Raw genomic sequence first — 19,512 nt, 5'->3', positions numbered from 1 at the left:
AACGGCCTGTTCCAAGTCGCCCCATTTCCTAGCACCCGGGAAGGACCTCGGCATCAGGAAGACCTACCCACCAGCCACTCGCCACCGGCGGCAGAAAAGTGAGCCCCGTGCAACACGGGCAGCCGAACTGCGGGGACCCCAGGAGCGCAGAGCGGAGGAGCCGCGCGACAGGACGCGAGGGCGCTGGTGGCGCGGCCGGTAAGGAGCGAGGGAGGGGCCGGGAAGAGGAAGAGGAGAGGGAGGCCAAAAGCCAGAGCAGCCCGGCAGTCCCGACATCAGGGGAGTGCGGCCTGAGCCCCGAGCAAGTTGCCCCAGGAGCCCTAATCCTCTCCCGCGGGCTCGCCGAGCGGTCAGTGGCTTACGGCGGAGGCAAGGCTGAAATATGATAATCAGAACAGCTGCGCCGCGCGTCCCGCAGCCAATGAGCGCGGCGCTCGCCTGACGTCCCCGCGCTCTGCGTCAGACCAATGGCGATGGAGCTGAGTTGGAGCAGAGAAGTTTGAGTAAGAGATAAGGAAGAGAGAGGTGCCGGAGCCGCTCCGAGTCCGCCGCCGCCGCAGCGCCTCCGCTCCGCCGACTCCGCCGGCTTAAAGTGGACTCTCGGATCCGCGAGGGCGCGGCGCAGCCGGGCAGCGGCTCTCTCAGCCTTGGCAACCCCAGGGGCCACTATTCCCCACTTAGCCGCAGCTCCAGCATCCTCTCTGTGGGCTGTTCACCAACTGTACAACCACCATTTCACTGTGGACATTACTCCCTCTTACAGATATGGGAGACATGGGAGATCCACCAAAAAGTAAGAGGCTCTTTTACCTTGTGGGGCTCGTTGCGCTGTTCTTGTGCGGGGGTCTCTCTCAGGCACGGCTGCCAAGGGCTCTGCGGAGTTGGAGTCATTGCTTAGAGAGAGCGAGAGAAGGTGGCTTTTTCTTGCTGCCGCCACGCCTGCATGCTTGCTGTCGATTCTGATCTTAAGGAAACTGATCGTACCTTGTGTTTGAATTCGCCTGTGTGCCCTCCAGAACCTTAGCCTTCTAGTACTAAGCGGTGGTTTTCTGCTTCGGGAACCCTGAGCTTTCCGAGAAGGATATTCTGTTGTCAAGGTCTGCCTGCAACACACAATACCCGGAGATGTGAATTAGCATTAGACTTGCAAAAGAGAACGGGTGACAACTGTATTAATGCCTGCTCTTGCTAGCTATCCAGTCCTATGTGCTATTTAAGAGCGTGTTTCGTGGAAAATATAAGCGTTCATTTAACGCTTCTAGTCAAAACCTTTTCTTTGGCTTGACTTCTCCATAATCTTTCCCAGTGATTATGGCAAAGAGGGAGGAGGGAGGAAAAAGAAATACAAAATGAACGGGTTTGATAGCGTGCTTAGGCGTACAAATGTAGACTATTCAAATCTGCATTTTACATATATTCCACCTCCTTTTTAAAATGAGTCAAGGTTTTGATGGCACACTTCAATTACCATCCCAAAGTGAAATACTCTTAAAAAGAGAGACAGACAGAAAGAAAAAAAAAAAAACTCCCCGAGTATGCCCTATAAGAGAACGACACTAAAAGTGTGGTTATCTCTGTAGGAAGTAAACGGTTAGTCAATCATGTATTTATTTTCATTTCAGAAAAACGTCTGATTTCCCTGTGTGTTGGTTGCGGCAATCAAATTCACGATCAGTATATTCTGAGGGTTTCTCCGGATTTGGAATGGCATGCGGCATGTTTGAAATGTGCGGAGTGTAATCAGTATTTGGACGAGAGCTGTACATGCTTTGTTAGAGATGGAAAAACCTACTGTAAAAGAGATTATATCAGGTACGCCATTTATACTGTTCCCTTAATTTTGTAAGATTTTCCTTTCTTTCCTCATTCCTTATTATTTAGTGTGGCTTTGTCTTTCTGCGAAGTTTGTGTAAGTGGGGTCTATCGTGCAGAAGTTACCCTTGAAGTGTGTTACATAAATTAAACTATGCTGTTCCTTTCACTTTTTAGGGAATCCCTCTCTCCCCCCACACACAATTCAATAGTGGTTTTCATAAATTGTGTGGTATTGAAGCATGTCTAATTGTGCTTGGAATTTGTGATACTCAAATTATTTTCCTCTTTCACACTCCCCTTTTCAAAACAAAAAAATTAAAAATGGGTAAGTTGGAGTTTCTAAACTTAAAGTTGTTTTTATATTGTGCAGTTTTTCTTTTTAGTTCAGTATTTTTTTAGTAGCTTACAAATTCTTTGGATACGTCAATGAAATGAGTGAAATAAAAGTTTGATCTGAGCAGGTTAAAGGCTGCACTCTTAAAAGAGTAAGTAGAGATATTGCTCTTTTACTGTTTGAGTAAGAACTCCTTGGAAAATTTCAAAACCAACCCAAAAATACTCCCTGCAAAAAGACCGGAAATTTAATCTTTTAAAATATTAACCCTTTGGTGACATCTGACAGTCTTTTCTTTCTTATCTTATCTGAGCTGATGAATTAGACAGAGCAGATCAAATTGCCCATCATCTGTCTACGAACAATTGGTATATTTAGATAATTGAACAGCTTCCTTTCTCACATTAAAATCTGGTAACTGATAAAATGAGTGAATTGCCCATACTGACAAGACTAAAACCACAAAAGGAACTTCCTACATTTTTTTCCTTTCAATTTATTCTGCATCTAAACTTAATGATTCACTAAACTCAAAATTTCTCTGACCTGTTTATGTATATGTCAAAGACTTCATTTTCTACCTTAGGAAGCCTGTAGAATAAAGAAAATATTTTTGCTTTAGTAACAAACAGAAGCGATAATACCTTATCTATTCTGTTAAATAATATCAGAATTATATATATATATGTGTGTGTGTGTGTGTGTGTGTGTATATATATATACATACACATAAAGTTTCTCCAGTGGCTATTAACAAATTATTTTTTGCAAGTCATAGAGTTTCTGGATCTGAGAATTTAAAGTTAAGTCTGGATTTACGTATGCTGTCACAATTATTTCCTGCTCACTTAGTGTCCAGCATTTTTTATTTTAAAATCATTAAGTGTAGAGTATAATCTTGATAGGAGAGTGTGACTAAAAGTGTATTTGTGATGAAATTGGCTGGGGGGTGATGAAGAATGGGAAGAAATAGGGTATGTGAGGAACTGGAGGAAGGGGGAGGGGTTTTCTAAATTGTTTGGTCATAGGCAAGGTAAGGTCCTTGTCCTGTGAAATGAAAGATCTCACATAGAGTAGGGAGACGGAGGAAAAACTTTTGAATCTACCTTCTAACCCCTGGCAGTGGAGCCTTTTTCATTGTTTGCTTGGTTCGTCGGTGAACTGAAGATGCTGGAGAGGAGGAGCTCACTTTGCACCTCTGGGAGCATCTTTCTATGGAGATAGTATTTTGCTCAGTTGCATACAGACTTTCATGAGTCTAAATCTGGATAAACATTTGTAGGAGCCAATCACTTTCACCTTTTCTTCTCCCTCAATTGTGTGTATATGTGTATCCCTTTGAAATCCTGTAGTTGTAAAATAATAGACCGCTTAGGTTTCGGAAAGTCTTTTACCCCTTGGGGGAGGGTGATGAGATGTCCACGTACCCCCTTTGGGTGGATCCTTTCCTCTCTTTAATTCTGCTTGTAGGAATGCTCCCACTTCAATTATTACTGATACACGGAGAGGGGACCAGGGCAGTGTGTGTCGCCTAAATGGAACCTACAAAGGTTTCCCTTAGTTAAGAAAAGATCAGTGGAAGGAAGACCTTAGAAGTGGGTATCTTCATTTTTCTGGCTGGTTGAGGCTCTCAAGAAAACTGAAATAGACGTAGATGCCTCAACAACTTGAAAGACTGAGGAAGCAGAGCAGATTTTTTAAAAATAGTAAAAGAAAGAATGGAGAAGAAACTTTCTATTAAAATTGTTGCCTGCTGAAAAATCTTTAGTTGGAGTAAAACTGCAACGTATTGTGCCCAAGGGGATCTTGGGAACCCTCAGAGGTTTCATTTCGTCATTCTGCTTGTGCTTTTTTGTGTGTTTACAAACCGAGTGGGGTGACAATTTCAACCCTCAACCTCCTTTTCTCTTGAAAGGAGGATTTTCTGTGCAGTTTTTAGAGACGTTTCTAGCAGCAAAAACTGGGGGATAGGGTGGCGAAAGCGTGAGGCCAGTGGCGACGGGGCCCCCCCTGGACTCTGCGAAGACCTTCAAAGGCTAACTGGGGCTGATCGCTAGAACAGCGGCTCAAGTTTCGAGCACATCAAACATTTTTCCTTGGTGTGGACTGGGTGTTTTGAACTGAGAGGTACAGAGCTAGACAGAGTTTCACCGGAAAGAAAGGGAGAGAGAGAGAAACCTGATGATTTCTATGCTCCCATTCCCAGCTAGTCCGCTAATACTGATTTCAATGTCTCAAGGCATTGTGGCTGGGGTCGTCGGCAATCTTGGAGCAGGGCAGTGCCCGCCTGAAGTGACCCCTTCTCCCTCCTGTGCTTCTCTCCCCGCCCGGGCCGGCCCCTGCGCAGGTTGTACGGGATCAAATGCGCCAAATGCAGCATCGGTTTCAGCAAGAACGACTTCGTGATGCGCGCCCGTTCCAAGGTGTACCACATCGAGTGTTTCCGCTGTGTGGCCTGCAGCCGCCAGCTCATCCCCGGGGACGAGTTCGCGCTGCGTGAGGATGGGCTCTTCTGTCGCGCCGACCACGATGTGGTGGAGAGGGCCAGCCTGGGCGCCGGCGATCCGCTCAGTCCCCTGCACCCTGCGCGGCCGCTGCAAATGGCAGGTACTCCTAGGCAGGAGGGAGGCTGGCTCCGGGATGCAGGCGCCGGGCTAGGTCAGTGCAGCCCCTGCCAGCGGCGCCTGAGGCCGCAGCAACCCTCGTGGCCACAGGGTGGTCCTTGTTAAGGGTTGCGGAGGGCGGCAGTTAAAATGAAGTGTTCTGGGTGCAGTTTGCACCGTGCTTCCCGCTTTTGAGGAAGGTTCAATGTACTCACTGCCTCCCTTGACTCCCTCGGCATCCCTACACGCCTGTGTGTCTACATACGGATATATGTGAATGTAACCCACTTGTATACACAGGTATACACATGCCCAAACAGTACTTCCGGTTCACCTTGGCCTGCATACCGTGGCCTACTAAAAAAGGGCTTCAGCTCCCTGCCAGGTATTCTCGCCGCTGCCTAATTAAAGGGGTGGAGCTATGGGCCCCTGAGCTTCCTCCTTTAACCCAATGAAGGAAGCTTAGGTGACCTTAAATCATTTAGCCTCTCAAATCCTTTTCCTTGCGAACTGTCTCAAAAAATTTTTTATATCTATTTTTATCCTTTCGTGAGAAAGTGGAGCAGAAAAGATACAGTCTTAATAACTGCAGGCCAATGCACAGAGCTGTAATTTAAAACTGTCAACAAGCTAATCTGCAGTAATTGCCTTTTAAAGGGAGCCTGCCTCTTTAAACCATTCATTCTATGTGATTTGGTGAGAATTTCATCTTAGGCCTGTCCCTGTAACACTAAATTGACCCCATAGGTGTTGACCTGACCCTAAGGGGTCCTGAAAGGAGCAGGATTTGTACCCTACAGATCAGAGAGCTCTTTCCCCAGGAAGGAGAATACAAACAGAGCAAGGTTGGCCAGGAAGAGGCCATGGGTAATTAGCAGACAGTGTTTCCAAATTTGCCTTCTGGTCTTGAATAGGTGTGCTCCGTGTATTTTTAAAGTATCAATTCTCACTAAATACTGACTGTGAGAAAGCTACAGCTCTCCCCCACCTCCCCTGCTTTCTAGAAGCTCTAAGAATTCCGTCCTGGGGGAATGTGTGTGACTGGCTTGCACGGTGGTGGGGGTGGGGGGAGGTCCTAGAGGTGGCAACTTGTGTGCAACCTGTGCTCTGCTTGTGGGGAAACACGGAAGAGTCTGAAATATTCGGAGTCAGGAGACAGAACACTTACCAGCTGTCGTTTACATTGAGCCTAGGCAGCTCAATAGGGTTTCGGTTTTCTTTTGCTTTGGGTCAGTTCAGCTCAGAAACATCCAGGTAGATTTGTACTAAGCAAGATCAAGGACTGGAGTGCTGGCCGAAATACTTAATTTCTTTAACTCCTTGCCTTGACTGCCTTCATGGGACCGAAGTTTAAGGTTTTCTGGCAGAATTCTCAGCCTTCGCATTGCAGGCATTCCCGCTAGTGTAGCGTCTCTGCCTGTTACTAGGGTGTTCTGTGTTTCCTTTCCTCCAATCGCCTATGGCCTTCGTCCAAGAGTTTGGAGGTGAGGGATATTCAGTGTGATCTGGGCTTGGTCTTGGTACGTGCTAGGCGACGAGGGAGGAGAAACAAGGCTAAAAGATGCCACCTCTGCTTCGAGCCTGGATACAGACTCTGAGACCTGTGTGGCCCTTTGCTAACGCTGTGTTGACACGAGCAGGGCGGAGACAGCGTCCAGGCCCAAATTACTCAGTACTGACCTCTGAGATTAAAAAGCCAGATTTTATTTTCCCTTTCACTCCCCTCACCCTCACTTCTGGCGCCCCTGTTTTGTTGAGGCCACAAAGCCTTGGCCATTGTCCGAGAGCAACGCGGGCGGGGAGCAGCTCTGCCTGCTCTCACAGCTCCCATTGCCCCACAGCCGAGCCCATCTCCGCCCGGCAGCCGGCCCTGCGGCCCCACGTCCACAAGCAGCCCGAAAAGACCACCCGTGTGCGGACTGTGCTGAACGAGAAGCAGCTGCACACCTTGCGGACCTGCTACGCCGCCAACCCCCGGCCAGACGCGCTCATGAAGGAGCAACTAGTGGAGATGACGGGCCTCAGCCCCCGCGTGATCCGTGTCTGGTTTCAAAACAAGCGGTGCAAGGACAAGAAGCGGAGTATAATGATGAAGCAGCTTCAGCAGCAGCCCAGTGACAAAGCTGTGAGTGGCCGTGGCCCCGGCAGGGCATGCATGCGGTAGCAGGGCTGGGTGTGCTGTGCATGCTGACTGCCCAGACTGGCCCCTCTGGCTCAGCCTTGCTAGGGAGCAGGAGCCCTACAGGTCCCTTACCCCACCCATGCCCCAGTGAGAGTCAACTGGAGCAGGCCCAGGCAGGCTGGGTTAGAAGGTCTCTCCAGCTGCTGGTGAAGCAGCACCCGCAGAACCCCTCCCCAATGCCAAGGGTGGGCTTGTGCCCTTCAACGTCACCCCCACCCCCAACTGGAAGGACACCATTGGTAGCCCTTTCCATGGGGCAGGTGGCAGTGAGGCCTGGCTCTGGTTTCACAAAAGTTAAGGTCATCAGTTCCTCATGCATGGGAAAGGACAGAAGGAACAACACCCTTTGGTTGCCTGCCCAACCCAGGGGTTCGGTGAAAGGGTCATCTTGGGGATCCTGGGTGCCCTCACCCATGTACTGATCAGAGCCTGCAACATCGCCTTCAGGTAGGCAAGGTCCCCCATGGTGACCCACGAAAACAGGGCGCCCTCTGCTCAAGGTTAAGGCACCCACTTCCAGAGACATCAGGATCCTGGCACTATTATCCATTATCATCACAGGTCCATGACAGCACTCAACCCCGCAGGCTTCCTCCTTAAGTTAAGCTGAAGAGTTTTTTTTTCTTTTTACTGCTTTGGCCCTATTTTTAAATGCCATAAAACCCACTGTCATTAAACTTGGGAGGCAGGCGGCCAAGCCCGTGGGCCAGGGCACTTTCTAAGTTGGTTAGCTAGCATATAATTGCATAAGAGCCACCAGACCCAAATGCTTGGGAGTGGGGGTATTCTCTGTGGGAAGAACTCCCTGGAAAAAAATCTAACCAAAAATCTAAAAGAAACTGCCCAGGAAAATGCCATGTCTAGAGGCTGAAAGGAGGCCTGTCCTACCTTAGCTTTATACTTCTGGAATGCTATGGCCTGGGAAGGCAGTTGGGAGGAATTGGGATGAACTGTGAGTAAAGGGGAAAGAAGAAAGATGTAATAGAATTTGGTTTCATAAATTCCAAGCAGACCTAATAATCCAGCCCACAGAAGCTGAAAAACAAAACAGAATAAAACAAAACTGAACTCCAGCTATATTCATACGTGCAGCAGATTAACTGAGTCAATAAAGGCCACTATATAGATAAGATAATACCAGGGTGTATTTGCTTAGCCTGTGCAGACAATGGAGGGAGGGAATTTGCTCATTAACATGCTGGGGTTGGGGGGGCTATTCACAGAATATCCAGGGGATGACAGGAACTCCCATGGTGGCTGCCAGTCCAGAGAGACACGATGGTGGCTTACAGGCAAACCCAGTGGAGGTGCAGAGCTACCAGCCGCCCTGGAAAGTACTGAGTGACTTCGCTTTGCAGAGTGACATAGATCAGCCTGCTTTTCAGCAACTGGTAAGTGTCAGCTCCCAGAGTGAGAAGGCTGAATCTCTAACAGAAAAGAGATTCTGATTTAACTACCACACAATGAAAGATTCAGAGGGGAGGGTGCCTTCTTGGCCCCAGCGTTTGGGGAGAGATGAAGGAGTTGTGGTGAAGAGGGGGTAAGCACTCAAGGAAAACAAACCTCTTGTGAGTCTTTTCTATGAGAGCTCATAGTTTGACCACATAGATTGAATTTTCTGTCAGTTAAGCCTGCTTTGAGGGACTAACTTCAGGATGTCTAACTAGACCTGGGTGGGAAGGTGTACAGAGTTGCAAAATCATACATCTTAGACTTTTAGAGTTGGAAGGACTTTAGAGATCATCTTGACATTTTGATCAGCAATTAGTAAATTACTCCCTCCTTAGCTGCTAGAGAATGGTATATGTAAGGACCTAAATCAAGGTGATTGTAATAATAATTTGTGTTGTAATACATAATCAATGTTACTGTCAGTGGGTAGCAGACACCTGTCTGGGTGCAGTTTTCAAATATATCAATAAAGCGTTCAGTTATTCAAAGATATAATTGATACTTTTTGAAAGGAACAATCTTAATCTAAAATGTAGGACTGCTTAAACATCTTTTAAGTGTATAAATTCAAATGTTGTACACAGTCATGTACTGTGGAGCATGTATAGATAGCAAAAGGAACATGAGTTCTACCAACCATATGTGATTGATGTATGTGAATAATACATGTGAAAGAGATAATATGTGAAAACTTGTTCTAGTGTTTCTATGTTTTATATCCAGAGAAAATTAACTCATTTTTTATCTACAAAAGGCTAAGGGTCAAAACATGATTATAAAATGTCTGTTCTTTGTGATATGGTGTATGTACACATGTGACTTTCTTTCTTAAATAGCAAACAGCCCTATGGAATCTTGTTTTATAAGACAAGATCTATTCTAAAAACATGTTCCTTTCTTTGAAAATAAAGTTTTAGTTAGCTTTTTACCTCACATTTACCCAGAGGGCAATTTTTTTCTCTGTGGCAACAGTTAGGTAATGGGCCAGAAGCAGTGGTTAAAAGGGCTTGGCCCAGGTGTGTGTGTGTGTGTGTGTGTATGTAAGTGGGCCAATCTAAAGGCTAGGCAAGTTTGAGAAGTCCCTTGACCTCATGATGGGAAAGTTTACCAGGGTGGAAAGGAAGGTAGACCCTGGAATTAGGGTGAAAAAACCCTTATTTTTAAGTCTAGTTAATCTTATGAGTTATTTGACCAAAACCTGGACCACAGGAAGCAGGTAAGGGGAGAGTTCAGGGCAGCCAAGTGTTTGCACCTTCTGGAACTTCACTGTTAGATGAGAGAGCTGTGGAAGGGAAGCCAGGGTAGGAGGGAGAGGGCGGGAAGCAGGGTGGAGGTTTACAACAGCGACACAATACCTTCAGCTTAAAAGGAGCCAGATATTTATCATGCGATGACGTTATAATATATGGGTCTCCTCTCAGAGGGAAAAGCCTGATTTAAAGAGAGAGAGAGACCGAGGAAGGCCAAAAGGCGGCAGGAACACAACCAGGAGGAAAGCCCAGGCTGTGAGCCCTCTGCGGAGTTAATCATTGTTCTGTGGAGCCTCCACTAAACCTCCCATCACACGATATGAGCTTGTGTTACGGATTTTCCAACTCAAGAAGTCTCTGATGCCTAGAGACTGCGAACTCGCCTGCTCCCAGGGCAACATGTAGCTAGCAGGATAATTTTATTTCAAGCATGCATGGTAGAGTTGCAATGCCATTTTACAGTGGGAAACACATTTATTCTTAAATAATTTAATGCAACATAATGTTGGGAATTCAGTTTCAGTTAAAACAGCGATCTCTTGGAAGATGGGAAGTTCTTTTCCTTAGAGGCTTTCTTTTAAGCCTGATGAAATTCAATTATCTATGTGGGTATCTCTATCTACGTATCTGTTTATACACACAGACATATGTATGTACATATACACATAAGTTGAATTTGCAGTCCTTTTATGAATACAGTCACAGCCCCTTTTTCATTTCTCAACCTTCTACGCAGGTAAATTTTTCAGAAGGAGGACCAGGCTCTAATTCCACTGGCAGTGAAGTGGCGTCGATGTCCTCTCAGCTCCCAGATACACCTAACAGCATGGTAGCCAGCCCTATTGAGGCATGAGGAACATTCATTCCGATGTATTTTTTTTCCCTGTTGGAGAAAGTGGGAAAGTATAATATTGAACTCTGAAACAAAAGTATTTAAAGACCCAGTCAATGAAAACTGAATCTGAATCGAGAAATGAATGCTCCATGAAATGCACGAAGTCTGTTTTAATGACAAGGTGATATGGTAGCAACACTGTGAAGACAATCATGGGATTTTACTAGAATTTAAACAAACAACAAACAAAACGCAAACCTAACATACGCTATCCAGTGACTTTAGGAGTTCTGAAAAAAAAAAGACGTTTTTAAAACGTAGAGGATTTATATTCAAGGATCTCAAAAAAAGCATTTTCATTTCACTGTACATCTAGAGAAAAGCAGAAATAGAGATTTTCTAGTCCATCCTATTCTGAATGGTGCTGTTTCTATATTGGTCATTGCCTTGCCAAACAGGAGCTCCAACAAATGAGCAGGAAGAAACTGGCCTCCTTGGCTGAAAGAGTCCTTGCAGAAGGAAGGTGGAGCTGCGTTGGTTTGCTATGTTTTTAGTTGACTTTAAGAAGCGGTTAATTGAAATCCTGGGTCTCTCAGCATGTCCTGTAGCTGGTTTCTTTCTTTTTTACTTTTGCCCCCCCTTCTCTTTTTTTTTGAGATCCATCCTCTATCAAGAAGTCTGAAGCGACTTTAAAGGTTTTTGAATTCATATTTAAAAACCAACTTATAAAGCATTGCAACAAGGTTACCTCTATTTTGCCACAAGCGTCTCGGGATTGTGTTTGACTTGTGTCTGTCCAAGAACTTTTCCCCCAAAGATGTGTATAGTTATTGGTTAAATGACTGTTTTCTCTCTCTCTGGAAATAAAGAGGAAAAAAAGGAAACTTTTTTTTTGTTTGCTCTTGCATTGCAAAAATTATAAAGTAATTTATTATTTATTGTCAGAAGACTTGCCACTTTTCATGTCATTTGACATTATTTTTTGTTTGCTGAAGTAAAAAAGAGAAGATAATGGTTATACCGTGGTCTTTGAATTATATGTCTAATTCTATGTGTTTTGTCTTTTTTCTTAAATATGTGAAATCAAAGCGCCATATGTAGAAATATATCTTCAGGACTATTTCACTAATAAACGTTTGGCATAGATTAATAAATAAATGCAATGATCCAGGGTCCCTCTTTGATATGTTTACAAGTAAGCCGTTAAAATGTCTGAAATTAAGAACTGCATGTGAATCGCGATAAACTGACATACAATAGGTGTAATATTTTAATGCAGGTAGTTAAGGTTGAGCTTGCCAGTTTGCATTTCAGTAGTTGAATCAAAATTAGTTGGAAGGATTTAGTTCTCAGCTGTAATAAATGTTACCGGTCTTTTGAAATGAGATGTTATCCCCTTCGTCCTGCTCCCCGCCTTTTCTGTTTCATGTATCTTCTCTTGTTCTACCCACCTCCCCACCCCACCTAAAAAGAGTGCTGCTTAAAACTGGTTCTGAGTCACTATTCTATTTCCTTAGAATAGTGCTTTATGCCAAAGTCTGCTTAGGATTGTTGAAATGACCTGTATTTGAAGTATAAGCTCTTGCTAAAAGAGAGGCTTTCTTGCCTCGTCAGTGAGGTATGACCATTATTTACCAGTGGCGGCTGTCAGCCGATGAAGAAATGCTGCTTTATTTGCGCAGGAAGAGCACGCCAAGAGAGGAGAGTTTTCTTAGCAATTCCCAGACCAGTCAGTGTGTGTCTTTTCTTGCCTCTCTCGCAGCCCCCGCCCCCAACTCGTTCCCTCCTCCCCCAACTCCAATTCCGAAACCCTTGGAAGGACCGGCTAGGGCGGCGAACCGCGGCGGAGGCTGTGTTGGGGACCAGCCTTTTAGGGGCTGGGGCCGGGTCGCGTGCTCTGCGGGCCTCCAGCGGCGGTAGCAGTCACGCGGACGTGCAAGATTTTTAACACCTTTTAGCCCCTGGCATTTAGCCGTAGGGTCTGTGCGAGAGATAGAACCCAGGGATAAATGGCCCTGCCCGAAATCGGGCTTCTCCAAGCTTCTTCGTTTGCGGCTGTAGAGTTGGGATTTGGGGCCCCACCCTGTCCCCTTTCCTCCCCTCCAACCCCACCTCTAAGATAGTTTGACTCTTTAGAAGTTGGATTCATTTGTATGCGCGAGTGTACTGTCGTTTTAAATATCTGACAATTCTTAATAAATACGAAAGCTAACATACCTTAACCGTGTGTCTTCTGGCGTGTGCCCCTCGGACCCCTCTGTCAGGCGCAGGGCGGAGGCCGGGCTGGGGACCAGGCGACCCCTGCGGCCCTCCAGCTCCCAAGTCGCTTTCACCCTCTCCGAACCTGCCTCAAGTCGGGAAACGAGCCTCAATTAGTCTTTTGTTTGGCATGGTTCTACATAAAGGGTTAATTACAGGCTCTAACATGGGGGCAAAGAGAAAACAAACTTTGCATTGAAAATGTTACAGTGCATTAGACATGCCCGTTGATTACTTTGATTGTTGTGTCTAATTCTTGACAGAGGGGTAATAATTTGCTTGTACTCTTCTGCTGAGAAAAACAGAAGTAATGTCTTATCTCACCAAGATCTTCCCCAGAAAAGGCCGTATTTCTTCCTTTCTTTTCTCTTTTCTCTCCCCTCTCCTCTAATCTCCTGCCCCGAACTTCACTCTTGTTAGCTGCTGTTCACTATTTCTATTTGCTTAGTTTTTCAGTTGTTTTTTTTCCTCACCATGATACTGGGTATAATGAAGATATATAATATATGTAGGATGGCAGGTCCAATGTGAATATCGGTGTCACAGGTGCAAAGTTAGATCCCCCAAGCCCTGTTTTGGAAACCATTACATCTCCTTCCACAGCCACAGCCTCTGGTGGGCTCTTGTGAGTGTTAGGACCAGACCTAGAGATGGAAATATTTTTACTTAGGGTTTGAATGCAATGGAGGGACTTAAGTGAGGCATATATCTTTGTGATGCTTTTTCATCCTGACATTTATTTGCAAGATTAGGGGTGTGCGGGGAGGTGGGGAAGGAGGTGATGTTTTACATATATAGATGTCAGTCTATTCTGAAGTCCACAGCTTGAATTTAAGTACAGTAATTTGGGAGGGGAGTGATGAATGATTTGGTTTCATTTGCTAGATTCAAGATATTTGTTGCCTGATGGCTGAGAATGGATTGATGGGTCGATAGCATTCTAGTTCTTGTATTATTCATATGAAAGTTGTGTTCCCTTCTAGACTCCTCAGCATGTGCTCTAAAATGTGTAGCTGAAATGTCTTCTTGTTTGCAAACCATCTATTGTACACATTCTCTTCTTTCCTGCACACCTCTGGAGACCCAGCATTGGGCTGTGTTCTTTTAATGAAATTCCTCCTGTTTGCTGTTATCTTTGATCCTCCCTCCCCTTATTACTCTGAATTCTTCCTTCTGGACATTATGACTCATTTCCTCCAGCTTCTGCAAGCTAAAATTTAATGCAACTAAAAACATCCAAAATGCTTCCCTTAAGTCAGGGAATCCATATCAATATCTATACTCTTAAAGACAGGATTTCCCGCTCTGTTGTTTCAGAGTAATAATATCTTCTCTATCAGTTTACTGTCCCTCTTTCCCTTTCATCAAAAGGACCTAGGTTCTTCTTACCATTAAAAAAAATGTCCTTTCTAAGTTAGAATCATATTTGAAGTTTTTTTTTGTCTTTGTTAAAATAACATTTCTGGTTACTTGAGAGTCTATGTGGGTGTGTATACCCACTTAACATTTCACAACTTTTTTGGAATTCAAGATTAAATAGATGACTTTGTGATACTGTGCTGCTATTCACCCTGATCAACTTGTTAAATTCATCATATTGACCCCTCTTCTGATCTGTCTTATTCTTTTGACTACTAGCCAAAAACATAATGTCTTTTTACCTAGAAGTACTTTTCTTTAGCACCTTGAATTTTTAAGCCATGAGATTGTTCTCACTGAAATGTGTCCCACATGGATTTACTTAGTCTTTCCCCTTTTCTTAAAAAGGAAAAAAAAAAAAAAAAGCTGAAACTCCTTCCAAACCAGAAGAGCTAAGTTTGGATGGAACACAGCCAGTTTGGGTTTTTAATCTCACCCCAACGTAAGTAAACTATCTAAGCAGAAAGTCCTTATTTTCTTATTTGTAAAATTCAGTTCAGTCAAGTTTTGTAAAGGAGATTTATAATCTAAATTATGCTTGAGTTCTATTCTTAAGGACTATTTATTTCCTTCCTGCTAATCAACAATTAACCATTAGTCACAACAAGGCAAGTCAAATTTTCTTGGAGGACTCTGGGAGAAAGGGGAAAGGGATTTTTTAAATGTCTTTATTTAGTAAGTGTTACTTTCAAAAATGGCCCCAAATCTTGGATGTTCGTTAACTATTTAAAAGCAATTAACTTGTACAGTGTGAGTCAATGTTTTTAAACTAAAATGCAAGTAGTTAATTCAGGGCACTGGCAGCCGATTCTGTTTACTGATCTTTTCTGATTGTTGTTTTCTTGATAACCAAGCAAGCCACTGAATGGCTGTTTGAGCCCAGGCGCCACAAACATAAACTTCACAGCTTACAATGTCCCAAGTCGTGATGGAGGATCTCTCCACACCTCCCGGAGACTTCTGAAGTGTAGACAGAGAAGTTGGTTCACAGGGAGTGAAGAAGGGGGAAGGGCGGGAGGGTAGGCTGCTGAATGTTTGCTGTGAGCATTGTTACTATCACATCCTTTAATTTTTATGGCTCTTAAGCTGTTGGCTCCAAGAAGCCAGTTTCGGTGCCCTGGAGAAGCCAGTCCCTCCCCGGAGCCGCACTTAAGACTACTTGAGTCTTTTTATTTCTTAAAAATGCATTTTGCAACTCTTTCTGCTGAATTATACCTTTGCAAATGCGCTCAGCAATGATAAGGACAGAGTCCTAAAAAGAAAACCAAATTGTCCCCCTAAAGGGATGCCCTACATTTGGGGGTAAAGATACAGGGTAAGATTGCTTTTCGCCAGGTGGGGAGGAAAGGCACGTTGACCGTCCTTACGACAGCCCTATGGGAGATTCCACCTAGCCCTCTCCTTGTCTGGATTCCTCTTTCTTTTCAATTGATCAAAAGTTCCTGTTCATTTCAGAGTGATATTATTTGTGGATTTGATTGAGTTGCCTGCTTATTTTTGCCAGTCTTCTTAGTGGTTCTTCGCTCGGGTGCGTTTCCTGCGTCCAGCGGGCAGGACAGCGCCTGTCTGCACTCAGTTTGGGGTGGGTAGGTGCAAGGAGTAGGGGCCTCGACACTGGTCTAACCAGCCCCGCGACTCCCTCGGGCAAGTCAGCCCTTGATCCCTAAAATGAGGGACAGTCGTGGCCCAGAGAGGAAAAAAGGGTGTTGCTGGGTCCTTCTCTTTCAGGAGTTGATCAGGTTGGCAGATCTGGAGGGCTAATCCAAACAAGGCGCTTGACTTGTGAGGTCGCGAGTCTAGACAGAGTTGGTGGCTCGGCGGCTCCTTATCTTTCCCCGGAATCAGCCGAAGAGGCGCTCCCCGGGCCCACAGCGCTTGGCTCCCCCCGGCAGGAGCCACCGCACGGCTCAGACAACATAACAAACACAGCACCTGAAGCTTTACAGCTCACTTTATTGTTTAATGGGGAATGCTGAAGAACAGTCACTTTCTCGGACCCGCGCCTGGCCGCTGGCGTTGCGGCCGGCCGCAGACTCCGGCGGGGCTGTGGCTCCCGCACCCCGCGGCCGAGCGCGCGCCGCGCTGTCCCGCCGGCTCCTTGCCTCCCAGGCCCCGGCGGGGGCCTGCGGGAACCCCAGCCGCAGCCCGCGTCTTCCAGCAGAACCCGGAGGCGGAGAGGGTGGAGGCACTGGGCGAGAAAGCTAAGACCGAGGTGTCTTGGGCTAATCCGGTATCTCCTCTTTCTGCCTGGAAATGACAGTTCTCCGCTATAGCCACTTATGGTTTGCGGGGTCAGTGGGCTCTGACCTAAGGGCGATCAATAAAAACATTTGGTTCAGTAATAAGCTGCTTTTTATCCCCGAATGTACTGAGAAAGATGCATCGCCGTTTTGGACAGGGTGTCTCCGAGTGGCGGAGCGCCCTTTCTTGCCCCTCTAGTACAAAAGTGGCGTGACTTCCCAGTGTTTTCGTGACCACTTCACGGGGCAAACCAGGGAAGCCCTCCTGGACCCTTCAGCTGCCTTCCACCCCAGGGAGGCTGGCACTGTCATCCACTTGGGAGCAACGGACCATGGGGATAGAGCCTGCAGTGCCCCTTTTGGAATAATAAATAGCCAAGCTTGGGGATTTATAATTAAGGATTTTGTGGCTCACATTTCATATTAATTTAGTAAGGTTAAGTTAATTGTAATGTTGGTCCTTCCTTATGGGATTTTTCTCTTTCATAAAGGGAGAGTTTCTAGTTACAGCTTGTTATTCACTATTTTCCTAATTTGCAAGAAGCAATATTAAATGTGTGTATGTGTGTGTGTGTGTGTGTGTGTGTGTGTGACTGGCATGGAATAGATAATATCGCCTCTGTTTGTAAACTAACCATACATGTAAGTGAGAGTAATTTGGTTCTATGCTTAATGTGATGGTAATACAAACACCATCTCCCAGCTTTGGAGATAGGGCAAACCCCAATCAGCCTTTTCCCTGCCTGATCTTAGCCTTACAACTGTGTCAGATGAAAAAAAGACAAAACAAAACGAAACCCAAGTTGCGTGAAATCGAAGAATTTCTGTAGGAAGATTAAAAAAAAAGTCCTTCTCCAGAAAATAATCCTTAACTGTAATGCAGGCACTGACTTCTCTTTTTCTCATGGGTAAGAGTTGCTGTTTATTTTGATCTGTCACAAATACAATGTGTTGTTTGAAACTTGTTAAATTTAGCAGGTATATGGAGATAATACGGGACAGGCCACTGAATATGATAAAGTAAAAGATGGTGGGAATCAACTTTTAAAGGCTATGAAGGATTTTACTTTTTCCCAGTAGCTTTTTAATGAATATTTCTTCAAAATGGTGTATCTATTTCCTCACAGTTCTGTAACATGAAACAGTAAATTGGTTGTCCAATGCAGTAAAGATAGGATTAGCAAAATGTTACTTTATACAGTTTGGTTCTGCAGTTATTTTGCTAATTTATTTATATTCACAATTGGTTTTAAGGGTTTTCTTTTCCCTCATTAAAGAAAGTGTCCACACCTAGGTAAAAACATGTATTGTCTTAAAAATTTCAATACTTATTAGAATAAGCATTGATTTGTTTTTTATTATATACAGGAAATTTCCTTTAAGGAAGGTTTAGCAAAGGAAAAGTTGTATCTGATTCTGGGGCAGGACTAGCAGGAAATAATAAAAAAATCAATTAGATTTGTGAAAAGAGTATATACTTTGCAAGAGTATATTTTAAGCAATAAAGGGGAAAAATACTTATGGACCAAATAGTGAAAAAATCTCATTTTAAAGTCACAGAATATAACTGATAATAATTAAAAGTTTTATATCAGTAGTCCAAGAATTTTTGTTATGGGATATCAGTTCTCAAGAAAAAATATTTGAAATTAAAATAGCCTGGCAATCTATAAAACAGTTAAGAATTCTTTTATAAAACAAAATAAATGACTTTATTTGTAAAATACAACAATTTGCTTCCACTAACAATGAATGCTGATGTTTAAAAAGATTAAATGTGAAAAATACAGATTATCAGTTTCTGGAGAATGAAAATGCTTAGTAAATTTTGAAATCATTTTCTTTCTTCAGTAGTATATAGAAATAAGTTAGAGAATACTACTTAGAATTCTGTTTTTGGATCAAAGTACATTTCATACTTTTAAGACTTGATATATCCTTGAAGTCTTTACAAGTCCAGAGACACTGGTCATTCTTGCATTTTATGCATGGGCAAATTTCTTCATAATTGCCAGAAGTTGCACACTTGGATGAAGGATGGTGTATCACCAATAAAAACTCACCTATTAGTTCTATTATCCCATCAATGAATTCATTAGTCTCACTGATGTTAATGGAAAATGTCCTTATGTGTCATGTGCAAAACAAGGCTTAGAGATATTTCACCCAGCTATATCTTTATAAGAAGAATGCTAGAGCTAAAACGACCTAAGAAGTATTTCAGTCACATCTAATCTCTGATAATATGTTAGTTTCACAGATGAAAATGGCATTTAAAGGGGTAGGATGAGAATCGACTTTAAAAACAAATGCATTATTTTAAAAAATGGCCTGAAAATATTTCCCCTCACCTTTTGGATTCTTAGGAGTAACCCTCAATTAACTGATAGTTCAGAAATCTTCCTGCCAGTCAAATAGTACAGCTTCTCTATATAAGACCAAAGCTGGTTGTATATGCTTACTCACCATATAGAAAGTTGTTTCCATTGAATTATTTCCTGGAATTTGAGTGATGCTTTATTTGTTTTCATTTTGTAGTGGTGATGGGCTCTATGAAATCATTCATGTGGGTAAATGTATGCATTTGTAATGTGTATTATGACAATCTTTGGCCATGGCATGAGTTTTCTCTAGCGCAAAGCTAAGTAGCTGGTATTAGAATAGAATCTGTAACATTACAGAATTGAGTGATGGTCCAAGAGAATCAATGATGAATGTTGTTCATCATGAAGGTTCTTTTGTTATTCAAATTAAAATCTAAAATCACTTTATAGAGTAAGAATATTTTAAATCTTCTTTATAGGAAACATCAAGAAAGGAGGCAGTTTCTCCTATAGCAAGGGATGCATCACAGTTGTTTCTGCCATGACATGACACTTTTCCATCTGTAAAGCACTTTACAGTCATTAGTTATACATGAGAGCCGGCAGAGGCCCGTTTTCCTAATGACCTCTGTACCTGTTTCTCTGTGCAGTTCTCAATTCCCTTGTCTTTCCTTCATATGTGCAAGAGCAGAACATCAAAGAAGCAATACTTTGTCCTTGATGACTTCAGTGAGGACCACCTTAGATCAGACAATGGAAACTAGTTTACAGAGATTTTCAGTAATGCCCACTCTCCTTC

At 43.8% G+C, this 19,512-nt stretch overlaps 1 protein-coding gene across 1 annotated transcript; it reads left to right on the top strand.

Moving 5' to 3' along the window:
• Positions 1-392: 392 nt before the first annotated feature.
• ISL1 (ISL LIM homeobox 1) lies at positions 393-12,669 on the top strand. Its single transcript, XM_036900390.2, has 6 exons — positions 393-793; positions 1,623-1,812; positions 4,497-4,756; positions 6,594-6,877; positions 8,158-8,325; positions 10,373-12,669. The coding sequence occupies exons 1-6, from the start codon at positions 766-768 to the stop codon at positions 10,487-10,489; spliced, it is 1,047 nt and encodes a 348-aa protein (XP_036756285.1). The 5' UTR covers positions 393-765; the 3' UTR covers positions 10,490-12,669.
• The last annotated feature ends 6,843 nt before the right edge of the window (positions 12,670-19,512 follow it).

Source organism: Manis pentadactyla, chromosome 2 (assembly GCF_030020395.1).
Source record: "Manis pentadactyla isolate mManPen7 chromosome 2, mManPen7.hap1, whole genome shotgun sequence".
In the NCBI taxonomy this organism is placed as follows: domain Eukaryota; kingdom Metazoa; phylum Chordata; class Mammalia; order Pholidota; family Manidae; genus Manis; species Manis pentadactyla.
The sequence above is the reverse complement of the archived record's forward strand: the minus strand, read 5'-3'. Positions and strand labels throughout refer to the sequence as shown.